We start from the raw sequence: 22530 nt of genomic DNA, 5'->3' as shown, positions 1-22530 counted from the left end.
GGGGGATCGAAGGGTGACACGAGTAATTACAGACCAGTTAGTTTAACTTCTTTTCTGTCCCGGGTAAAATAATGGAGTCACTGGTTAAAGATGCATTGCAGAATCATCTAGACAAGACTGCAGCAATAATAACACAACATGAATTTGTTAAGAGAAAGTCTCATCTGACAAATTTGATTGGATATTACGATGTAGTTACAAAGGAACTGGATGCAAAAAATAATTTTGATATCATATACAGGCATACCTCGAATAACGAATAGGATGCGTTCCACGAAATTACTTCGTTAACCGAAACTCCGTTTTCAGAGGTAAAAATACTATGGCCAAAATAGGGATACGTTCCTACGTAAAGAAAATGAAAAGCTTTTTTTCAAACAAAGAAAAGTTTTATTAAATAAACAGTCAACTTACATACAAAGTGAAATCACATTTTAAAATATGAGTCTAAAGTTGATTGTTTATGCTCTTTTTCTCTTTCATTTAACATTTGCCTATACGGAGTTATTGCATTTAACACTGATCGCTTAACAATAACACTTCTTCCTAAATCAGGATCATTTTCACTAAAAAAATTTAAAACGTTTTCAATGTCATTTAAGCGCCTTTTTAAATCTTTGGTTGTTAACACTTTTTCGGCAGGAACTTCTTTACCTTCGTCTTCATTATCTTTGTCTTCGTTGCTAACAAGGTTTTCTAAATCTTCCACTGAAAAACGATCATTTTCTGCATTCAATAAATTTCTAACATCCCCTTCATCGACATTTTCGAAACCTATTGATTGAGCCATCTGGATAACTTCATTTCTAATTTCTTGGATGTTAATTTCTTCTTCTAGTACAACTTCTGGCCATATTTTGCGCCAAACTCCATTTAAGCATTTCTTAGTGACTTCTTTCCAAGAACTATCAATGTTTTCAATTGCGTTTTTAATGGTGTAGTTTTTCAAAAAGTTTTAACTGTCATTTCCTCTTTATCCTCTAGATCAGTTACACTGCTTAATGTTCGACGCAGATAATAAGCTTTAAATGATGCTATTACTCCCTGATCCAATGGTTGAATCAGGGAAGTTGTGTTTGCTGGAAGAAACACAACTTTGACAGGAATGCATGTGTCCAACGTGTTAAGATCAGTAGGATGTCCCGGAGCATTGTCTAACAACAAAAGAACTTTTTCTTCAAAGTTGTTTTTTTTTTGACAATACCGTTTTACTTCAGGACAAAAGTGGTTAACAAACCAATCAGTAAATAACTCCTTGGTAACCCACGCTTTTCTATTTGCTTTCCATATTACAGGTAAATTCAATTTTATGTTACCTTTTAACTTTAACGCCCTCGGATTTTCTGAATGGTAAACTAATAACAATTTTAATTTATAATCGCATTTGATCCAAAGAGTAACGTTAAACGGTCTTTGGCTGCTTTGAACCCAGCAGCTGATTTTTCTTCAATAGAAATGAAGCTTTTTGTTGGTAGCCGTTTCCAGAACAAACCGCTTTCGTCAACATTGAACACCAAATTTGGAAAATTTTTAAGTTCAATTATTTCCTTTAGTTTTTCTAGAAACTTATTTGCAGCTTCTGTTAATTTTACACTATGAATCCTGGCCCGTTTTTTAAATTTCTCGAACCAACCACGAGAAGCCCCAAAGGTTTCCGTAATTTCTTCAGTTTGTTTAGATTTCAGGTGATTAAACTGGAATATTTTTTTAATGTTAAATGGGGCTTGAAATTGCGGACTTCGTTATATCGAAGCTTCGTTATCAGAGGTAACGTTAACCGAGGTATGCCTGTACTTGGATTTCAGGAAAGCTTTTGACACTATTGCGCATGGAAGACTACTGTACAAAATCGAGCAGAATGGTATTAAGGGTAAGTTGCTACAATGGATAAAAGGATGGCTGACTGGGAGAAGACAGAGGGTGGTAATCAATGGGCACTGCTCTTCATGGACTAATGTTATTAGTGGAGTCCCACAGGGTTCGGTGTTGGATCCACCGTTGTTTTGAATATTTATCAATGATATTGATGAAGGTATATCAGGCTTAGTGTCGAAATTTACAGATGATACAAAGGTTAGCAGGGTTGTTAATGACAGTAATGGCAGTGTGCTACTGAAACAGGATCTAGAAATTTTAGGATGATGGGCTGAGAAGTGGCAATTGAAGTTTATCATTGACAAATGCAAAGTACTGCATATGGGTAGAAGTAACCCCAGAGAAACATACCAAACACGTGGTACTACACTTAAGGTGGTAGAAAATGGAAGACCTGGGAGTAATTGTACAGTTAGATATGAAGTTTTCTAAGCAATGCAGAAAATACCCGGGAGTCTAAACGCTGATGGAACTGTTATTCAGGTGACATTCAAGTCAAGTGGACCCAATTGCGGAAAAATACAGACGGTCTGTGACAGCCAAATCCTCTGCTTGTACCTTCACAATGGTGGGACTGTTAGTAATCCTGGGTATAAACTCCAAGCACATGGCGGGTGACCACCCAAAACAGGGGTCGAGGTGTGGCCCCCACACTACATGGAGGAAAGCCGCCCCTCTGTGTTACCAGGCAGTACTAAGTGGTAGATGACTCTGCTCAACCGGTGCAATACCACTACTTTGCTTATTGGAGGTTTGAAGTGGTGGAACCCATGTTTAGTCTCCAGAGCTAAGTTCCGCTCAACCCTTCCCCATCTCTTTCATCATGCAGTACGATTGATGACTTTTCAGGTTATGATGAACATCATGGCAAGATCCAATCTTCCTTACAATTTGAGGGTACAGCTCTAAAACGGTGTTCGAAGGACGGCCGATAGTTAGTACACCGGACCAAACCTATTGATAACTCTCTAGGAGGCTTCCAGATCAAGATCGCTAGTGTATAATCTTGCTACCTCTACTCTGCCAGATAGTGACGGAAGGGAGTCCGAGCAGTGTGTATGCGAGGGGGCATTGCCGAGGCCACATTATGTCAAGGATCTGGGTATATTCTTACCATGTGTATGCCATATCCAAAACTTTCATTACTTCATACAGCATGTCCCATCCACTTTTTCTTACTATTCAATACACCATGAATTGTCAAACTCAGAGTAAGCTTATCTGCAAAAAGATCTAACCCTCCCAAACACTTTCTAATTCATTTCACAAATATACGTGGTCTCAATTCTAATCTCAATGATGTCCATTTCCACTTGCAGTCTGCCAAATCCCATGTACTTTTTCTGACTGAATCTCAGTTATCGGTTGATTCAACTACTGCTCATCTCAGTTGCTCAAATTATTCGCTGTATGATTCCTTTCGCTTCAAAGGAATTTGTGCATAAGTCCATTCCGATATTCCCTGTCAGAGACTTGGTAATTTGGAATCTCCTCTTTTCAATCTTCTCTGGCTTAAAATCTCTCTACCTCTGTGTCAAATTCATCTGTGTCTCTACCATTCTCCCAACTCCACTAATCACTTGGAGCTCTTTGACTTCCTCTCTTTGCAACTTCTTTCTCCAGTCCTAACAGTGAGGTAATTTTCCTTGGTGATTTCAACGTTCACAACCCCAGATGGCTTCCGTTTTCTAGTCACACCAACCCAGCTGGTCGAGATGCTGAGGCTTTTGCAATTACTAATGACCTTGCACAGATTGTTCATTTACCTATAAGAATACCAGACAAAATCCATACAGCCAACACGCTTGATCTTTTTTTCACAAACAACCCTTCTAAGTACAAGGTCGAAGTGAGAGGTCCTTTAGGCACCTCAGTTCACAACTTGGTGATTGTCTCTTTTCCAATGGAGCCTTTATATCATAGCTATTCCCAAGCTCATATTGTTTGGCATTACAAGAATGCAAAATGGGATGACCTGCAAGATTTCTTTTCTTCTTTTCCTTGGTCAGATTACTGTTTCAAAACTTCTGATGTCAACGTTTGCTCAGATCGTCTCGGTGAAATTATTATTTTTTTATTATTTTTTTTTTTTTGGTAGTTATTGGCGCATCGGCTTCTGTGGCCATAGTGCACCTCCCAAGGTTTTTTTGCAGTACTTTGATCCAAGCCCGAGGCGGGATTCGAACCCGCGACCTTTGGGTTGCCAGGCAGGCGCTTTACCCACCGGGCTAGCCCGGTCGGCAGTGAAATTATTCTTGCAGGAATGGAATCCTTTATCCCACACTCCACTTTAAAATCTCGTCCTTTATCTAAAACTTGGATTTCCAATAAATGTGCTAGGGCTGTTCAAGAGAAGAATGCTGCATATCGTAATTGGCTTGTTTCTAATTCTTCAGTGTCATTTTCTGCATACACCAAAGCTCGCAACAATTGTAAAGCAGTTATTAATCAGACCAAACTAAAGTTTGAACAGGCTAAGAGTAGAAAACTTGCTTCTTTCCTAATGGTAGCCAAGCATTCTGGTCTCTTGCCAAAGCTATTAGCCGCAACTTTTGCTCAACTCTGCTCCCACCTCTGTCCAAACCAGATGGTTCTACTGTCACTTCAGCCAAGGATAAAGCTGACCTTCTAGCATCCCATTTTTCTTCCAACTCGTGTATTAATGATCTTGGTAAAACACTTCCCACCATTCCCAATACGCTCCATTCAATGCCTCCTGTGGTCTTCCGTCAAAAGGATGTCAGAAGGATTTTGATGAATCTTGACGCTAAGAAAGCTCCAGGTCCCGATGGTATCTCTCCACTTGTTCTCAAAACCTGTGCTCCTGAAGTTACTCCTGTTCTTTGCTGCTTTTTTTCACTTTCTTATTCCAAAGGTGTTTTTCCCTCTGCTTGGAAGTTTTCTCATATCCAGCCAGTTCCTAAAAAGGGTGACAAATCCCTCCCATCCAATTATCGTTCCATTGCAATTACTTCTACTCTTTCTAAAGTAATGGAGAAATCAATTAACTGCCAATTCTACCTAGAAACTACCTAGAAACCTTCTGTCTGATCAACGATCGCCACTATGGATTCCGTCAGTGTTGATCCACTGGTGATATTCTGGCTTATGTTACCCGTTTATGGACCAATTACATGGAAAAGTTTGTTGGAACACAAGCAGTTGCTCTTGCCATCTCAAAGACTTTTGATCATGTTTGGTATAAAGGCCTTCTAAACAAGCTTCCATCTTATGGTTTGCCAACTGTTTTTTGTAATTGGTTACCCAGTTTTCTCTCTGATCGCTCACTGAGGGTGATGGTAGATGGCTCTCTGTCTTCTAACTTCTCCACTAATGCCAGTATCCCCCAAGGTTCAGTTTTCTTTCCCCCACTCTTTTCCTCTTGTATATTAATGACCTTCTTCCACTGACTGGAAATCCTTTCTATAGTTTTGCCGATGATAGCACATTGCATTCCACTTTCCATTTTGGGAAAACTTGCCCTGCTCAATCAGCTTCAACTTTTCGAAAATCTGCTACCAATTCCTTAAATGCCGATCTCCAGGTAATTCTACAGTGGGGAAAAGACAACTTAGTTGATTTCAATCCTTCTAAAACTCAGTCTTGTCTTATATCTCGCAAAAAGGATTCTTCTGCTCCTATGCTTATCTTTGGTGACACTCCGATTTCTAGGCAAAATGATATATCTCTTTTGGGGACTACCCTGACTTCTAATCTCCCTTGGCACAAGCACATTACAAATATAGCTTCCTCTGCCTCTAAAAAACTTGGTTTTCTCTTTCGCTCTCGGCGTTACTTTTCTTCCAAAGAGCTGTTCACTCTGTACAAATTGCAAATCCGCTCTACCATGGAATATTGTTCCCACATCTGGGGTGGTGCCTCCAAAACCTGTCTCAGGCTTCTTGATTCCATTCAGAAGAGGGCAGTTAGGCTAATTAATGATTCATCTCTAACAGAGTCTCTCCACTCGCTGTCTCATAGACGTACTGTTTCTGCTGCATGCCTCTTCTACAGATATTTCCATGGGCACTGTTCTTCTGAATTGGCTTCTATAATTCCCGCTCTCTCTTTCAAAACAGTCTGAACACGTGCCGCCACTAGCCAACATCCATTTACTGTCCGACTTCAAACTCACAGAACCAACTTTTCATCTTCCTCGTTTATTCATTCAACTGCCGTTTTTCTGGAACAGCCTTCCTTCATACATATTTCCTGAAAATTACAGTCTACAGAAGTTGAAGTCCAATGTCAACAAATATCTTCTATCATCTTCTCAACCTCCAACCCAAGCACGGTACTAATACTATAGGTTCTAATACCTCTCGTGTTTGGGGTTTACATAAAAAAATAAAAAAAAAATTTAAAAGAAACCCGGGAGAAATTGTGCAGTCAGATATGAAGTTTTCTGAGTAATGCAGACAGGCTGCCAGGGCAGGGCATGGGGTTTTGTCAATGATATACAGGAATTTTGCTAGCAGGGAAAAGGAAGTGATTGTCCCTCTGTATAAGGCAATGGTCAGGCCACGCCTTGAGTACTGCGTGCAGGTCTGGAGGCCTCATTTTTGGAAGGATGTAGATTTGCTTGAGCGCGTACAGAGAAGGGCAACAAGATTGGTGAGGGGAATGAAGGATCTTCTTTCCAGGAGAGGCTTAAGTTCTGCAAATTGCAGCAGCTGGAGACTAGGTATCTGCGAGGTGATCTGATTGAGGTGTATAAGGCCTTGAATGGGTTGAGCACACGCTGAATTCTGATGGGATCCTTACACTTGTTCAGATTACAAACCTAAGGGGACATAAATTCAAATTGAGGAAGGACAGATGTAGAATAGATGTGCGGAAATTTGCCTTTAGCCAGCAGATGGTTAATTGCTGGAAGAAACTTCCATCTGTCGTGGAAGTTGATAGGTTAAATAAATTTAAGGAGGAACTGGACAATCATTTAGAGGAGATTTTTTGCATTTTTTTTTTTTTTTTTGGCTGATGCTGCATAAGCTCATACACTTGCTTTCTTGCATCACATGCCACTACTACTACTACTACTACCACCTGTAGTAAAAATTCATAATTCATTAAAAAAAAATAAATAAATAAAATACTTTTGCACGAACTGAGAAAATTTAGTTTCTGTGCATCTAACCGCTGCCTATTCATTCCTCCAACAAGTCAATGGCAAGAAATATAATAATAATATCCAATGCTTGAGTTATAATATGGATAGCATATGTGATATTACGAAAATAAAATTATATTAGATTTTTATTGGCCAATTTTAATGAATAATGGAAATTTGTAAATGCCTGACAAGCTGTGCTAACAGAGTGAAATACAAAATTTCATGAAAATCCATCCACAGAGATTCGAGTTGTTACATGCAGGCAGACAGATGGGCAAAAAATAATAAGTGTTAGATTTTTATCTGTCCAATTATAATGAAATTTGATATGACTCTACAAATATTTTTAAAATGTTCGAATATAATCGATCCACTGGGGACTGAATTAAGTTGTTATATGCAGATGGATGGACATGGTGAACAAGGTGCAATATACATTTATGTGTTTTTGTTGTTTTTTTTTTTGTTCTTTTTTAGCCATTTTGATTTTTCACTACACATTATTATTATTAATTGAATAATATATTTCACAACATTGTCTTGGTGTTGCTTACGCTGCCTTGAATTGCTTTATATTCTCATATAACTCAGTTTTTTTCAACTTGCTGACTTTTCAACTTTTGGGGACTATGGATAAAAATTATTTCACATTTTTTTACAAACATTTTCTCCTTATCTCTTACACTCGGTCAGTATTCACCATTTTTTGGCACCTTACCTTTGGTATTGTTTTTGGAATATTATTGATTATATTATTATTAAGGTTCATTTTGCATTTTTATTTTTTATTGTATTTCAGCTTACCCTTAATGCCATACCTCTCCAATTTATACAGCATTCTTTCGTGTGCAACAGTATCAAACGTTTTCCTGAAATCCAAGTATATGATATCAAAATTATTTTTGGCATTCAATTCCTTTGTGACCACATCGAAGTATCCAATCAAATTGGTCAGATAAGACCTTTTTTTAACAAACCCATGCTGTGTCTTAACTATTACTAAAGTCTTGTCTAGATGATCCTGCAATGCTTCTTTAACCAGTAATTCCATTATTTCCCTCGGAACACAAAACTAACAGGCCTGTAGTTACTTGCATCACCTTTTGAACCCGCTTTGTGAATTGGTGATACATTTGCACATCTCCAGTCCATGGGGACCTCCACTGATTCCACTGAAGCTCTCAAATTATGGATAAGGGTTTGCTTACTTTCTTTGCTGCCTCCTTTAATACAACTAGATAGACCTGTCCACCCCAGGTGCCTTCCTTATGTTTAACTTCAACAATTTCTCCTTAACTTTGCTCTCAGTTATTACAAAATCACTTAGCTTCCTGCTAGCGTTTGATAAACCTCTGGTACTCCCCTCATTGAATAACTTCTCATGTGTGAATATAGATGCAAAATACTCAATTCTGTTTATCAGCTACCTGAGTATGATCATCAATAGTCAGCCCAACTATGTTAAGTGGTCCAATCTGATTCATCCCTTTCCTTCTAGAGTTTACATAAGTAAAGAACTCTTTGCTGTTTTTCTTTGCATCCTTTGCCAAATATTTCTCATAATCTGCCTTTGCCTACCTAACCACCTTTGTGACTTGATTCAGACTAGTTTATACCTGCCATAGGCTTCAGTGTCCCTGATACTTTATATGCATCCCATACATTTTTCTTCTCTGCCACGAGCCTCATTAATTCATCTGACATCCCTTTAGGCCTAAACCTTGAACAGTTTTCTTAGCTGAAATGAAAAGCCTATTAGCTTCCAAAATTAAGTCCCTGAAGGCTTCCCATTTAGAATTCAACGTTGGTAACATCATCGGTTGATCCCACTTCACAAAATTTAAAAACTGTGAGACCTTTATGAAAGCAAAAGCCCTTCCCTTTAGCCTTGATGGTAATTGCATCTTTAAGTAATTCCTACATCAGTGCATTGTGATCACCCTCAGCCAGCGGATCCATCATCTGCAAATTCTTAATGCATGAATAATCACTGCTGATAATCATATCAAGAGTATTACTCCCTCTGGTTGCATCTCGAATTTGTTGTTGTAGAAAACATCCAATATATCCACAAAATTCTTGCTAGTGTGCAAGTGACTGACCCACAAGTTCCAGTCATTATCTGGAAAGTTAAAATTCCCCATTATAAGACATTCTGATTTACCGGCCCATTATTTCTCTGCACAATTGCTCATTATACTCATCAGATTCATTAGGCTTATAACACACACCTACCCTCAATTTTTCCTTTCCCAAGCTTTTTTTGCTTATTTCACACCAAACAGACTCAACACTGCATTGTCCACCAACATCAACAACTGGATGCATTTCCTTAGATTTTATGTGTTTCTTAACTAACAGCATAACCCCTCCTCCCTTCCTGTCCTATCTGTCCCTGTACACATTGTACTCCCAAAATTCTAATTCTGCATTGTTTATATCTGTGTGACACCACGTCGCTGATATCCCAAGAATATCTGCCTTTGATGTCTTGACTAGCACTTCAAGCTCATCAAATTTATTAACTATACTCCTAGCATTGGTGTATATGCAAATATACATGGACCTGTTCCTACTCTTGGTTACCCTAACGCAGCCCATGTATTTACTTATTCCACTGTGACTCCCAACAGTTCTGGAAATCTCCATTACCTTGCTTTCCAGGCTGCTGTTCATTCTAACATCACTTTTACCTCTACCTGCAAGGTAGCAGTTCTCCGACCCACCTAACACTGCCTCGATAGCATCAGCAAATATTCTTGCACCCTTTCTATTTAAGTGTATCCCATCCCTGCAGCAGTCTCTCCTGTCAACAAGCACAGACCAGGCTGAAAAAAATTCGACCCCTTGAGCCATGCACAATCTCTACAGGGCTGAATTGATCGACAAGGCTCTCATCATATACTCCCTCTGGGCAGAATTGCGGACACTTTCACATTCAACCCTAATTTGTGACTTTTTTTCAACATTGACCTATAATTGTAGAGTAAATCTGCAGGAACTGCAGATTTACTCTACAATTATAGGTCAATGTTGAAAAATATTGATTATAGGTCAATGTCTCTACAAATCTGTTGGAACTATGTCATTAGTTCCAACGTGTACAACAACATCCTTTTGTGCCCTTAAAAGATGTCTGCTCTACAACATCATCAACTTTTGCCCCTGGCAGACATACCTTGGTCCTGTTCCAACTATCCTTCTTGCATAGTATATTCCCCGTCTCCCTGACAATAGAGTCACCAACAATAACTAGTTCCTTTGGTACCAGCACATTCTGCCTTAGAGATTGCCTCTGTTTTGCCTGATGCACAAGAGTGAGCTCTGTCATTAAGCTGGGCAGCTGAAAGCTTGATGGGGCCCTCGTATTAATTTCTTCGAGGGCATTTACCCTACACCTGAAGCTCTCACAGACACCCATCAGAATACTGAGTTGGCACCTAATTTCTTGACACTCTATACCCCAAGCACACACAAAGGCATCCTCATCGGCTAGATCATGTTCTGTTTTAGAAAGGTCAGCAAACATTTCACATTTCGTACATTTTTTTGAGACTGTGATGCATTGGAGAATCGCCCCCTTCATTTCTTCCCCGAGTCACAGCACTCTTGCTAATCTGTGATCTTTGCTTCACAGATGTAGTCTGGGTCATGATTTCCATTTAAATACAATTTAATTAACAATGAATTTTAATAAGATATTATTTTTGATTAATTGATAATACTATAATAAGCTAACAGATTCCTAATACAGTGCTTCATATTACGCTATCTAGTTTTACTTTATACAACACTGGTAGTCGTAACATCCAAGAATCGCTTGTTAAATTCAAAATATGAAGCTAACGAATGCTACTAAACCTATTTAATATCTCTATAAAACACAATGTACTGTGCTAATTAACAAAGAATATAGTAAAAATTAAAAATACTTATCCCTTTACAGCAGCCAAAAATCCACCGACTGTTCTCTTCCGCAACCCCCTATTTTCCAGGATAGTTGTTAGTTTCCAGGAACCACATTAACCACCTGTGAACCATTTTTTCTAGTACTTTGCCTAAATAACTAGTCAGTGAAATTGGCCTATAGTTATGTGGAAAGGTATGATCCTTTCCAGGCTTTGGGAAGGCTAGAACTACTGAGTGATACCAGGATGTTGGGTAAGCATTTTCTAAGGATATTCGGTTGTAATAGTTTAACAATGTTCTTTTTGCTCTGTTGGTCAGTTGTTTTAACATTATATAGTAGATCCCATCTGGACCAGAAGCACTATTTGATGTTTTATTGAGTGCCCCTAAAAGTTCTGTTAATGTGAATGGCTGGTTGTACTAGTGTGAAACAATAGTGGAAAAATTAATCTCATGCTGCTCTGCAGTTTCTTTAATTCGTTGAAAGGTTGGGTTGTAGGTGGCTATTGCCGATATACTGACAAATGATTCCGCTAAGGCAGTTGCTATTTCTCCCAGTGATGATAACTCCTTCCCTTCCCAATTTAGTATTGTAGCTGGGGACTGAACATATTTGCCATTAAGCATTTGTATTTTCCTACAGATAATTATGTTGTCCGTGTCCTTGTTTACACTTGAGGAAAAGCTAATCCAGGCATCTTCCTTTGCTGTTTGTCTTATTTGGCAGAACTTGGCTTTCTGTCTTTTGAAATTAATTAGGTTACTAGTGTGGAATTTAAGAAATAAATTCCAAGCTCTATTTTTGTATTGTTTGGCGTGTGTACAATCTTGATTCCAACAGTAATTACTGTGTTTCTTTTTTCCGGTAAAGATTTTGGTATTACAGAGGTAGCAGCTTGTAATATTTGATTAGTTATATGTCTATGGGTTGGGAATGGATTATTTTATCATCCAGCTGGACATGAGATACATATTTATTCCAGTGTGCCTTACAAAAATTCCAAGTGGAGAGACGTAGTGAAGGCAAGTTTGCCCAGGTTTGCAGCTTGCAGAGAATCAGCAGGTGATCACTGTTTAGTGGATTTTCAAGAACTGACCACTCCATAATACTATATACGGAGGGAGAATAGACTGACAGGTCTATTGCACTCATGGATCCTCTCAACAATTACTAATTTTAACAGTCAAGTTAAAAGGGATGCCTTTGCATAATGCCTAAGTGATAAAATAACATACATTTTAAGCATGGCAATTATAATGCTTTTTTTCTGGCAATTCATGCAACCTTCTGAAAAATTCTTGTACTTTGTGTGTATTTTCATATACATAACATTTCATCCTTTAACAAGGTAAGGTTTGTCACTGAGTAGACTACAAGTTATAGAATGCAAACCAGGTATCTTTTTCCAGCAAGATAGTGCACCACTGTATTTTCACAAGAAGGTTAGAACATCCTTATGCGAGCGACTCCATAATTGCCATAATTGCTGGATTAATGCGGAGGGAAATTGTTTAACCACTTGTTTGACTATCCCCCCACTTTTTTCCTTACAGATATGAGAAAAATTAGGTTTATGATATAAACTTAATCTTTCGCATATCAGCAAACAACTGTGGATATTTTGAAGGACAGGATAGGCTACTAAGTTGTTCAGCACATATTACAAAATGTATTGCAAGAAATTAACTACCTCTCAATGTCTACAGAACCCCAAGTGCATATCAAGAGCCCTTAGATTGAGAAACATTTGCCCATCTAAATGTAACTTCCTTTTCAATATGTATATTTTTTGTTTTCTTGCAAAAAATCAGGAAAATCATTTTAAATTGCTCTATACATTATAGCTGGTTGGTTATTTGATTTTTAGGAGCATTAGCAACTAAGGCCATATTGCTCCGGAATATGCGGTGGTCATTCCCTGACCTTTCCGTATCCTCCGTATTTGGTGGTGACGGGCTCGAACCCTGGTCTAATCAAGAAGCGTGTGCTACGCACCGTTGCTTCTTCCCACCTGGCTACGGAGGCGCCTACATTATAGCAACAGCATATTTGTTGTGTGTGTGTGTGTGTGTGTGTGTGTGTGTGTGAGAGAGAGAGAGAGAGAGAGAGAGAGAGAGAGAGAGAGAGAGAGAGAGAGAGAGAGAGAGAGAGAGAGATTTACTGTAAATTTAAAAATTTTTCCAATAATATAGGCTCATATTTCACAAGTTAGTGAACAGCATGATGTGAGAATTAATAATTAAAATTTCTAAATCCACTTTGAAACATAGAAACAAAGTTTCCTTTCACCTCTGTCTGAAATAGTGATATAAATTTTTTGCTTTGGATTGATAATAGAATCCCAAAAGTGAATTCCGAAACTCATCTGTAGGTAAACATTTAGTTGAGTATTTGGAACTTTCTGGATGTAGGATTTCTCAAAATTAAAGTTCAATACACAAATTATTGTTTTTAAAAGATGGAGTTATTGTCTTAATTTAATTTACCCATAGTTAACATTAAAAAAAGATAAACTATAACATAGACTAATTAAAGTTTATCACTATTTGATTTCTCCTACCTCACATGAAAGTGTCATTTTATTTTGGAACTCTTCTCTTATGTGGGAGTATTTTTCAATATACATTTTGTAATCATCACCTGGAAAAGCACAAATATTAAAAATTAAGCATTTAAGTGGGGAGAAATGCCTACATAACAAAGATACATAAAACGTTAACAAAAGTGAATTCCGAAGTTCACAGTAACAAACTGAATAAAGGTGGTCTCTTAAAAGAAGTTAAATAATGATTTTAAAGTTCGACTTATTTGTGAATTAATTTATTTATGTCATCGTTTTTAGAATTTCGCGACAATTGCTTTTCAATTCTCATGATGGCTTATGGTGTTGGTTGGTTTTTGGAGATTGGTGGCCGTCGTCTTTCCGATTCCCTTGGCGTGATATTGAGAGTTGAAGGCATGCTTATTTTAATTAATAATTATTTTAACTTGATTCATTTATGACAATACACGGGGGGTAAGTTCATATTATAATCATTCGCAATTGAGTGATAAGAGATTAACAGTCCTACTCAAAGGTATGAGGTTTTCACCTATAATTCAAGATTATTATAATAATAATAATCTTGAAGCCTAATAATAATAATAATATTGGGCTTCATAGTCCATTTTGATTTGAATTAATAAAATGTTAACTTTTGCTTCAACTTGAATCACAGACATATGCCTAATAACTACCTTTCACAAGTTCATACCTTCCAGTTTTTAGAAAATGGATCATTATAAAAATTGCAATAAACCACAGTTTAAAGTTATCTACCTTATTTACACATTCTAAAAATATTTTTAACCCCTACTCTTTCTATTTTCTTAAAATATATAATACTTTCTATTGAAAGTTTGCATTGTAGGACATCTTTTTTTTTGGTCAGACAAAAACAAGGAAGATGGCAAATAACTCATACTATTATTTTGTTTTACATTTCAAATTATGGTGTGTGTGTGTGTGTGTGTGTGTGTGTGTGTGTGTGTGTGTGTGTGTGTGTGTGTGTGTGTGTGTGTGTGTGTGTGTGCGTGCGTGCGTGCGTACACTTGTGACAACTTTATGGCCATCCATTTTCACAAATGGCCACATCCCACAAGACCTAGGCGTGCCATCAGTGACCAGCACAGCATATATAGTGGCTTCAAGAGAAGTGCTGTCAGTTGGTCATAAAACCCATGCAATAGGGAAAGGGAAGGACCTGATGGAGTTTGAACAGGGAATGATTTGCTGTGTCAGGAAAGTGGGAGCCAGCATCTCAGCAACAGCTGGCATTAGCTGTTCAAGAGCCACCAAAGTGAAGGTGTGGTGGGAGTGATCCAAAGAGAGAAACAACCACCCAGTGTAACAAGACCACTGCTGGTTGGCAGTTGAGGTGAATGTCAGCATTGGCACATGCTACCCAAGTCAACAGAGAGCTCTTAACCCCTTAATTTATGGCAGACTAAAACCAGAGTATAGAAAGAAACACTTCCAAGCACACCAGAAGATGGACTTGCGGATAGGCCTACAACGTAGGCAACCTGTTCACATGCTCAAATTGACCAATCACCATTGACACCTTCAACGGCATTCATTTCATTTGAACAAACCAGCAACCCAGAAACTAGATGCATATGGGCAAAAGCCCATATGCATCTAGTTCTCATCTGTATGAAAACTTCAAAATTTTGGTCAGCTATCAGTAATGCATACAGAGCTGCCTGCTTTGGTTGCTCAAAAGAACAAACAAGAGATTAAATAACTTGACCATTTAGTTTCATAGCAGGGATGGTCCATCACACTCCCACCGTGAGGAGGTAGGTCACTACTATCATAACTCTGAAACAATTATGCATCATAATGTTATAAAACTCTCACATCTAGAGGAGCAACATAAGATAAAATATATCACTATTTTACTGATTTTCTCCAAGAACACCAGCTCAGAATAATCACACAAGCAAACAGAAGGGTCTCTTCTACTACTGTGGTACAGTAGTTGAAGAGACCCTTCTATTACTGTACCACAGTAGTAGAAGGTAGTTCCCTTGAAGTTGCATGTTCACATGCATGAAATCTTCTGGCTTACGTATAAAACAAACCACCCCAGAGGCAACACCTCCAACATCCCCCAGAGGGAAAAACAGTCAATCATGCCTAAAAATAATATTTGTAACACCTTCACCAGAAGTGGGAAAGGGAACACTATTCCTGGACATTGGATGACTGGAAAAAGTCACCTAGTCTGATTAATCAAGGTTCCAGCTCCACATATTCAGTGGTGAGCAGGTGAACTGCTGCAGACTGCATGGTTCAATGAAAACATGCCAGCGGCAGTTTGGGGAAGTTCTTTTCATGGACATCAATGGATCTTCTCATCCCAATTGAACACACCCTCACCGCCAAATCCTATCTGAGTATTTTTTCAGACCAAGTTTTGCCCTACACAGTGACTATGTATCCAGGTGGCACTAGACCCTTTCAACAGGAAAATGTTCCATGTCACAAGGCCCATCTGTTCTTAGCCAATAGTACCTGGAATATATCCAACCTGGTTTAAACTATACTCTCCATACAGTTCCTATCTATAAGCATGACTAAAAATCCCTTTTGCAGAATTATAGGCCAATTGCTCTATTAAATTCTATAGCAAAAATTTTTGATTCTGTGGAAATAAAAAGATTGACCTTTTACTTTAGTACTTTAATTTCTCCTTCACCATGTTTTTGGCCCATGGTGGACCCTTTTCTTAAAAAATTGTACCAGTTTTGGCAGTATGCTACAGTTAAGCTAGACAAAGGTTTCCAAATTGATGCCATCTACATTCAATTGATTCAAACATATTCCACTGCTACTTAGCTGGTTTCAAATCAGGATAGTTGTAAAACTGCTAGCTTGGAGAATATACATACCCCAGACTAATAGATTAGCAACAGCCACAAGCAGAGTGGAAGGCAATTCTTGTGATGCTTCTATTCAAAGAGGAAACAGCCTGGAAAGTAAAGTGTGTTGGGGGATCTCAAAGCTTGCTGGGGTTTCTCAAGGAACAAGCAAGGCTGTGTGGATTACTAACAACAAACACAGACATGTACACTTGCTTGTACACTAATACTAGAGTATGGTAAACAGATACGATAAATTTGAAATACAGTGAAACTTCTCCTAACGGATACCTCTCGTTAACGGACATCTCTCTACAACGGACATTTTCAAATTCCCCAACTCACCTCCATTGGTTTTAACGTGTTTGCAGCTTCTGTCTAGCGGACATTCGCTGTAATGGACGCGGACAGGCAATCTGCACTGTTTCGTTTAGATTAGCACTTAATTTGATCTCCCCATAACGGACAGCGGGCAAGCTCACAGCCCTTTTTCTAGGAACGTTTCTTCCACGTATTGCCTCAATCATGTGTTTATTTTCTATTTCCGATTCTCTGAATTTTATCAAGGTTTATGTCGCGGTTCTAAACCCTATTTCAAGAATTTTAAGGCATGTGTAAAACTTCTGATGAATTCGGTGTGTGCAGGGAGGGGGGGGGAATATGGTCGGCCTTTCGTCTTTTCAGTTTCAGTTTTCAGTTTTGTTCAGTGTCGTGTGAAATGCACAATGTCTTTCGTAAACATTTAACTTTAAAAGATAGTCATAATATGCATAGCACAATTGTATCTATATTATTTACAAAAATATTGTGCAAAATCTGTATATAATTTAAAATAATTTTACATTAAACGTTTTAACGATTTTTCTCTATCTCTTGTGTATGTAATTGTATATTATTTACAAAAATATTGTTCAAAATCTGTATATATTTTAATTTAATTTTACATTAAACGTTTAACGATTTTTCTTTCTTTCTTTTTTTTTTTTTCTCCCTCAGACTTCTTGTCAGCGGACACTTCTCTCTAACGGACACATTTTCGTTCCCCATGGCTGTCCGTTAAAGGGAAGTTTCACTGTACTTGTTAAGTCACCAAATGCAGACACTCTACAGATACTAGAAACATGGTGCCATTGAGACAAAGGGGACGCAGATTTTAAATACGGAGAGTACAATGTATAAGGAAGGATAGGGACAAGGGGGGGGTTATGCTCTTGGTTAAAAAAAACAGAATCTGAAGTGGTGTAACCCAGTTGATGTGGGTGGCCAGTGCAATATTAAATCAGTTTGGTGTGATAAAAGGGCACCTCCGTAGCCAGGTGGGAAGGAGCAGCAGTGCGTAGCACACGCTTCTTGATTAGACCGGGGTTTGAGCCCCCGTCACCACCAAATACGGAGGATGTGGAAAGGTCAGGGAATGACCACCACATATTCCCTGAGCAATATGGCCTTAGTTGCTAATGCTCCAAACAACAACAACTAGATCAGTGGTGTGATAAAAGCACTGTAAGAACAAAAATAAAAGTAAGTCATAGTCCAAATGACCCTAATTACTATAACAAAGTATAGAGACAAATTAAGTATCCAAGCAAACAAGAATATGTTATAATACTTTTAAGAGACTGGAAGCTGTGGTGATTCACACTGTAGCAGAAATATTCAGGATTTATTGGATGGCAATCTTCTACAGCAGCATACTCTTGATCTAATTATCGGCAATGACTCTTCACGCATTAAGAATCTCCAGATAAAGGAACCACTAGGTAATAGTGCTCATAACGTATTGATGAAGGAAGGATTTATTTAAAGATATAACTAGTATCATAGGTGAACAGAAGTTTTACTTTTGTAAATGTGACTACAACAGACTATAAATGTGACATAGGCAGTTTATAAATTCTTTTGGGATCAACTAATGATGTTAATAGCTGCAAATTCTAACTAGGAAGTGTTCAGGAAAATAATTGTAGAAGTGACTGTGTTTTATACTACCAACTAAGAGATATTGTTCTGGATTTATACATAAATGGATATCAGCAGAACTAAAGAGACTTGTGGTGGGGGGGGGGGGGGGAATGTAGTGATTACAAATTATCCGGAGACAGAAAAACCTACAGTAAGTATAAACTAATTAGCAACCAAGCCAGGCAAGCATAAGGAAGATTATGAGAAGACTTTGGCTAAGAATGCAAAAAATGTAGCAAAGATTTCATTGCATATGTTACACCAGAAGAATGGGATGAACCACATTTAGTTTGTCAGAAATCTGTTAGGTTGCTGACAAACTGAATAAATATTTTGCAACAACATTTATGAACAAAGAGGTCTTTAAGAAGGGGGATAGATAAATGATTTTGTAATAAATGAAAAAAAGAAAGTGGAAGAGAAATTTAAGCTAAAATTACATAAGGCAGCTGATGTAATCCATCCAATTATATTAAGACAGCAAAAGAGGTAAGCAAACCTTTGGCCAAAATTAAGAGTGCATCCTTAAATTCAGTAGAAGTTCCATTAGACTGGGCATGTGCAAATGTTCTATCTTATTCACAAATGTAAATCAAAGGGAGAAGTGAGTGATTGCAAACCTAGCTTAAGCTTGGCTTCTGTTCCAGAAAAAATAAGGGATTCATTGTTAAAAAAAGTATTTCCAGTTCATCTTAAGAGGAACGCAGTTATACGGAAATCACAGCATGGATTTGTTAAGGGACATTGCAACTGACAAATCTGATTAGGTATAATGTAGTAACAAAGGAAATGGATGTAAAAAATAATTCTGACATCATATACTTACATTTCAGTAAAGCTTTTAATAATTTTCTAGATAAAAGAGTGGCATGCAAATTGGAGGATTTTGGCATTAGGGACAAGTTATTGCTGTGAATGGAGTGCGATTGGCAGAAAACAGAGGGTGATTATAACTGAATCTTCTCGATTCAGTTATAACCACCGGTTATAATAGCTCTTCACGGACTAATGTTATTAGTAGAGTCCCTCAGAGAGTTTTCAATATTTATTAAAGATAAATAGTGATATTGCTTTAGTCTTCATTAATGATACTGATGAAGGTATGCCAAGCTTACTGTCTAAGTTTGCAAGCAATTCAAAGGTTGACAGTGCAGTTAATGAAGAAAATCAAGGCTTACAAATCTTACTGTAGCAAGAGCTAGAAAAATTAGGCAGATGGGCTGAGAAGTGCCAATTGAGGTTTAACACTGATAAAAGAAAGATACTGCATATTAACATTCCATTCCATTTCTCTCAACTCTAAACTACCCACTGCCTGGGGTGCAGCCCATACATGGCTAATCCAAACTGACGTTAGTTGGTTGATTGAAATGAGGATGATTTTTTTTTTTTTTTTTTTTTTGGGCACAAGGACTGCTGCTAAAGGCAAGGTGTGTCAATCCAAAAGTTCCCCCTTAAACAGGACTGTCTCGTGGGGGAACTTTTGGTTTGGCACATCTTCACTTTTGAGGTTACCTTTCATTAAAGTTTGGTTGTATAATTGGATTTGTTTTAGATATCTGAAAATTTCATTTAGATTTGTATTTTTCCCTATTATGTGTGCTAATGTCAGTGACTGCTGAAAGTTGGGCAAAAATTGATAAGCCACTCTTTGGATACTGTTATAGTGACTGCACTGTAAGTTGCCTACAACAATATTGAGATTGGAGTGAATTATCTCCTTTTAAGAGAAACAGGTGGGTAAAATTGTGCATGACCAATACAGGAACTCCCCGACTTACATAATACTAGACTTACAGAAATTCGACTTTACGTAAGTTTTGCTTACGTAAACTTAAAAAAAACTTAAAAAAAAGGGGGGAATGTATTTTGCATCCTGTAGGAATAAATGGAGTATCGTGAAAATATTGTAATGTGAACCCAATAAATCATTGTGGTTTTTTTTTTTCTAATTCATTCCAAGTCCTTGGAAGTGAAAATTTCACTATATTACTAAACTATTTATCTCTCTAAAAGGTCATATTTATAATGGAAATTGCAATACCCTTTCATCGTTATCATATGTTCCCGTTATAAGAATCAATTTTGAACAGCTTTGTAAAAAATTTTCTAAAGCACGTTTCTGGAGGTTACGACCAAAAAACAATAAAAACAATTAGCAGTTTCCAGTTAATTGGGCTTTTCCATTAGCGCAATCTGCTTATAAACAGGTAGTAAACTATCTTCTTGAATTTGCGATAATACCAATAACTGCAATTGTGTGGGTTTTTGCATCCTATTAGGGTGAAATGTGTTCCCCTTCACTGAAATCTTCAATCGTATAAATAACAAATTTTCAGAAACTTCTCTTCATTCCTATTTACTTTTACAATGATGAAGAGAAAGTGACCAACGAAAAGTGCAAGTGATGGTAGTGCCAGGAAACGAAACAAAATTGATTTAGAAATTAAGATAAAAATGATTGAGAAGTATGAAGCAGGACAAAGTTTGTCATCTGTTGCAAGGGAATTAGGTCTCGCTGCTTCAACAGTGAATACTATTTTAAATGACAATGCGCGTATAAAAGAACATGTCAAAGGATCAACGCACTTAAGATGAACAGTGATCACAAAACAGCGTCCAAGTGCAATAATTAAGATGGAACAGCTGTAAATAATATGGATGGAAAATCAGATTCAGAAGCAAGTGCCTGTGAGTCTAATGACCATTCAAGCAAAGGCAACAAGTATTTATAAAGATATTATAAATTAATATCTTCACTGTACTTGCAATCACATGCAAGTACAGTGAACCCCAACCCAAGTTCGTGGCAAGCAATGGGTGGTTTAATAGGTTCAAGCATCGTGCTGGTTTCCACAACATTAAAGTATGCGATGAAGTCACTAATGCCGATTCTGCAGCTGCAGAGAAATTTTGTGATGTGTTGGAAAAAATTATTGATGAAGGCATCTATTCAATACAGCAAATTTTTAACGTTGACGAGACTGCTCTGTATTGGAAAAAAAATGCCGGATCGAACATACATTGCCAAAGAGAAAAATACAATGCCAGGTTTCAAGGCGTCAAAAGATAGGGCCACGCTCTTGCTTGGAACTAATGCAGTGGAGATTACAGATTAAAACCATTGCTTGTGTACCATTCTGGAAATCCTCGTGCATTTAAGGGCAACAATAAAGCTACCCTACCTGTGCATTTCCGATCGAACCAGAGAGCATAGATAACAATTTCTCTCTTTGAGGATTGGTTTAAATGCTGCTTCATTCACGAGCTCGAAAAATATTGTAAAGACAACAGCGTTACTTTAAAGATTTTGCTTCTATTAGATAATGCTCCTGGACATCAGGTGATTTCAATTCGAACTTGAGTCATATTCCTACCGCCAAACATGACTTCACTCATCCAACCTATGGATCAGGGTGTTATTTTGAATTTAAAATCATATTATTTACGGACAACATTTGCTCGGGCATTGTCTGCAGTAGACAATGAGAAAAATTTTACGTTGAGACTTTTGGAAATCTTTAAATATTTACCACACCACCTTAAACATTAATAAGGCCTAGGCAAAAATTACTAAAAGTTGTTTAAATGGCACACGGAAGAAAATATGCCCATGGCACATAAAAGGCTTCAAAGGATTTGAAAAAGATGAATCATACGAAGAGGTTACAGATAAGATTGTAAAGGTTGCAGAGCTATTTCAGTTGGAGGTTGATGCCAAAGACGTGGAGGAGTTAATAGAGGAAGAAGGGAAGGAATTGTCTAACAAAGAACTTATTGACTTGCAGGCAGCAATAGTGAAAGAAGAAAATGCTGACAAAGCTCAGGATGAACCAAATGAGGAGCCGAGATCCTTCATCACCAGAGAGATGGCAATGGCGATGTTTGAGAAGATGGATCCTGACAGCAGACGAGTCTTAAAGGTTAACAGAGGGGTGAATGATATGCTTGCTTGCTACAAAGAAATCTATGATGAAAAGAAAACAGTCACTGTCCAGTCATCCATTAATATGTTCTTTCATAAGGTTGAGCAGCCGACCCCTAAATCTCCACGGGCCTCAACCTCTGCAGTGGCATACTTATCAGCCAAAGACGCCGATTCTGGCAATGATGCTCAAGAGGTAAAACTTACTGACATTATGCCTGTTTCCTCTCTTTTTTTTGTAATTATATAATTTTGAAATTTTTTTAAATTGCACACTGTAATTTTTCCTGCGCATGAGATAAAAAATTGAATAAATACAATAAATAATTCTATTTACAT

General features: G+C 37.7%; 1 protein-coding gene across 2 annotated transcripts in view; it reads right to left on the bottom strand.

Moving 5' to 3' along the window:
- The window catches only part of LOC150086924 (F-BAR domain only protein 2), a 726598-nt gene that overhangs the window by 568402 nt on the left and 135666 nt on the right, over positions 1-22530 (bottom strand). For both annotated transcript variants that reach the window (XM_090372823.1, XM_090372824.1), the window contains exon 8: positions 13459-13538. In XM_090372823.1, the coding sequence (XP_090228949.1) occupies positions 13459-13538 (80 nt within the window). The remainder of the gene's footprint in view (positions 1-13458; positions 13539-22530) is intronic.

The sequence above is a fragment of the Mastigoproctus giganteus genome, chromosome 4, assembly GCF_048544385.1.
Source record: "Mastigoproctus giganteus isolate SK-2022 chromosome 4, ASM4854438v1, whole genome shotgun sequence".
In the NCBI taxonomy this organism is placed as follows: Eukaryota; Metazoa; Arthropoda; class Arachnida; order Uropygi; family Thelyphonidae; genus Mastigoproctus; species Mastigoproctus giganteus.
Note: the sequence above shows the minus strand (reverse complement) of the source record. Positions and strands in the feature narration are given on the sequence as shown.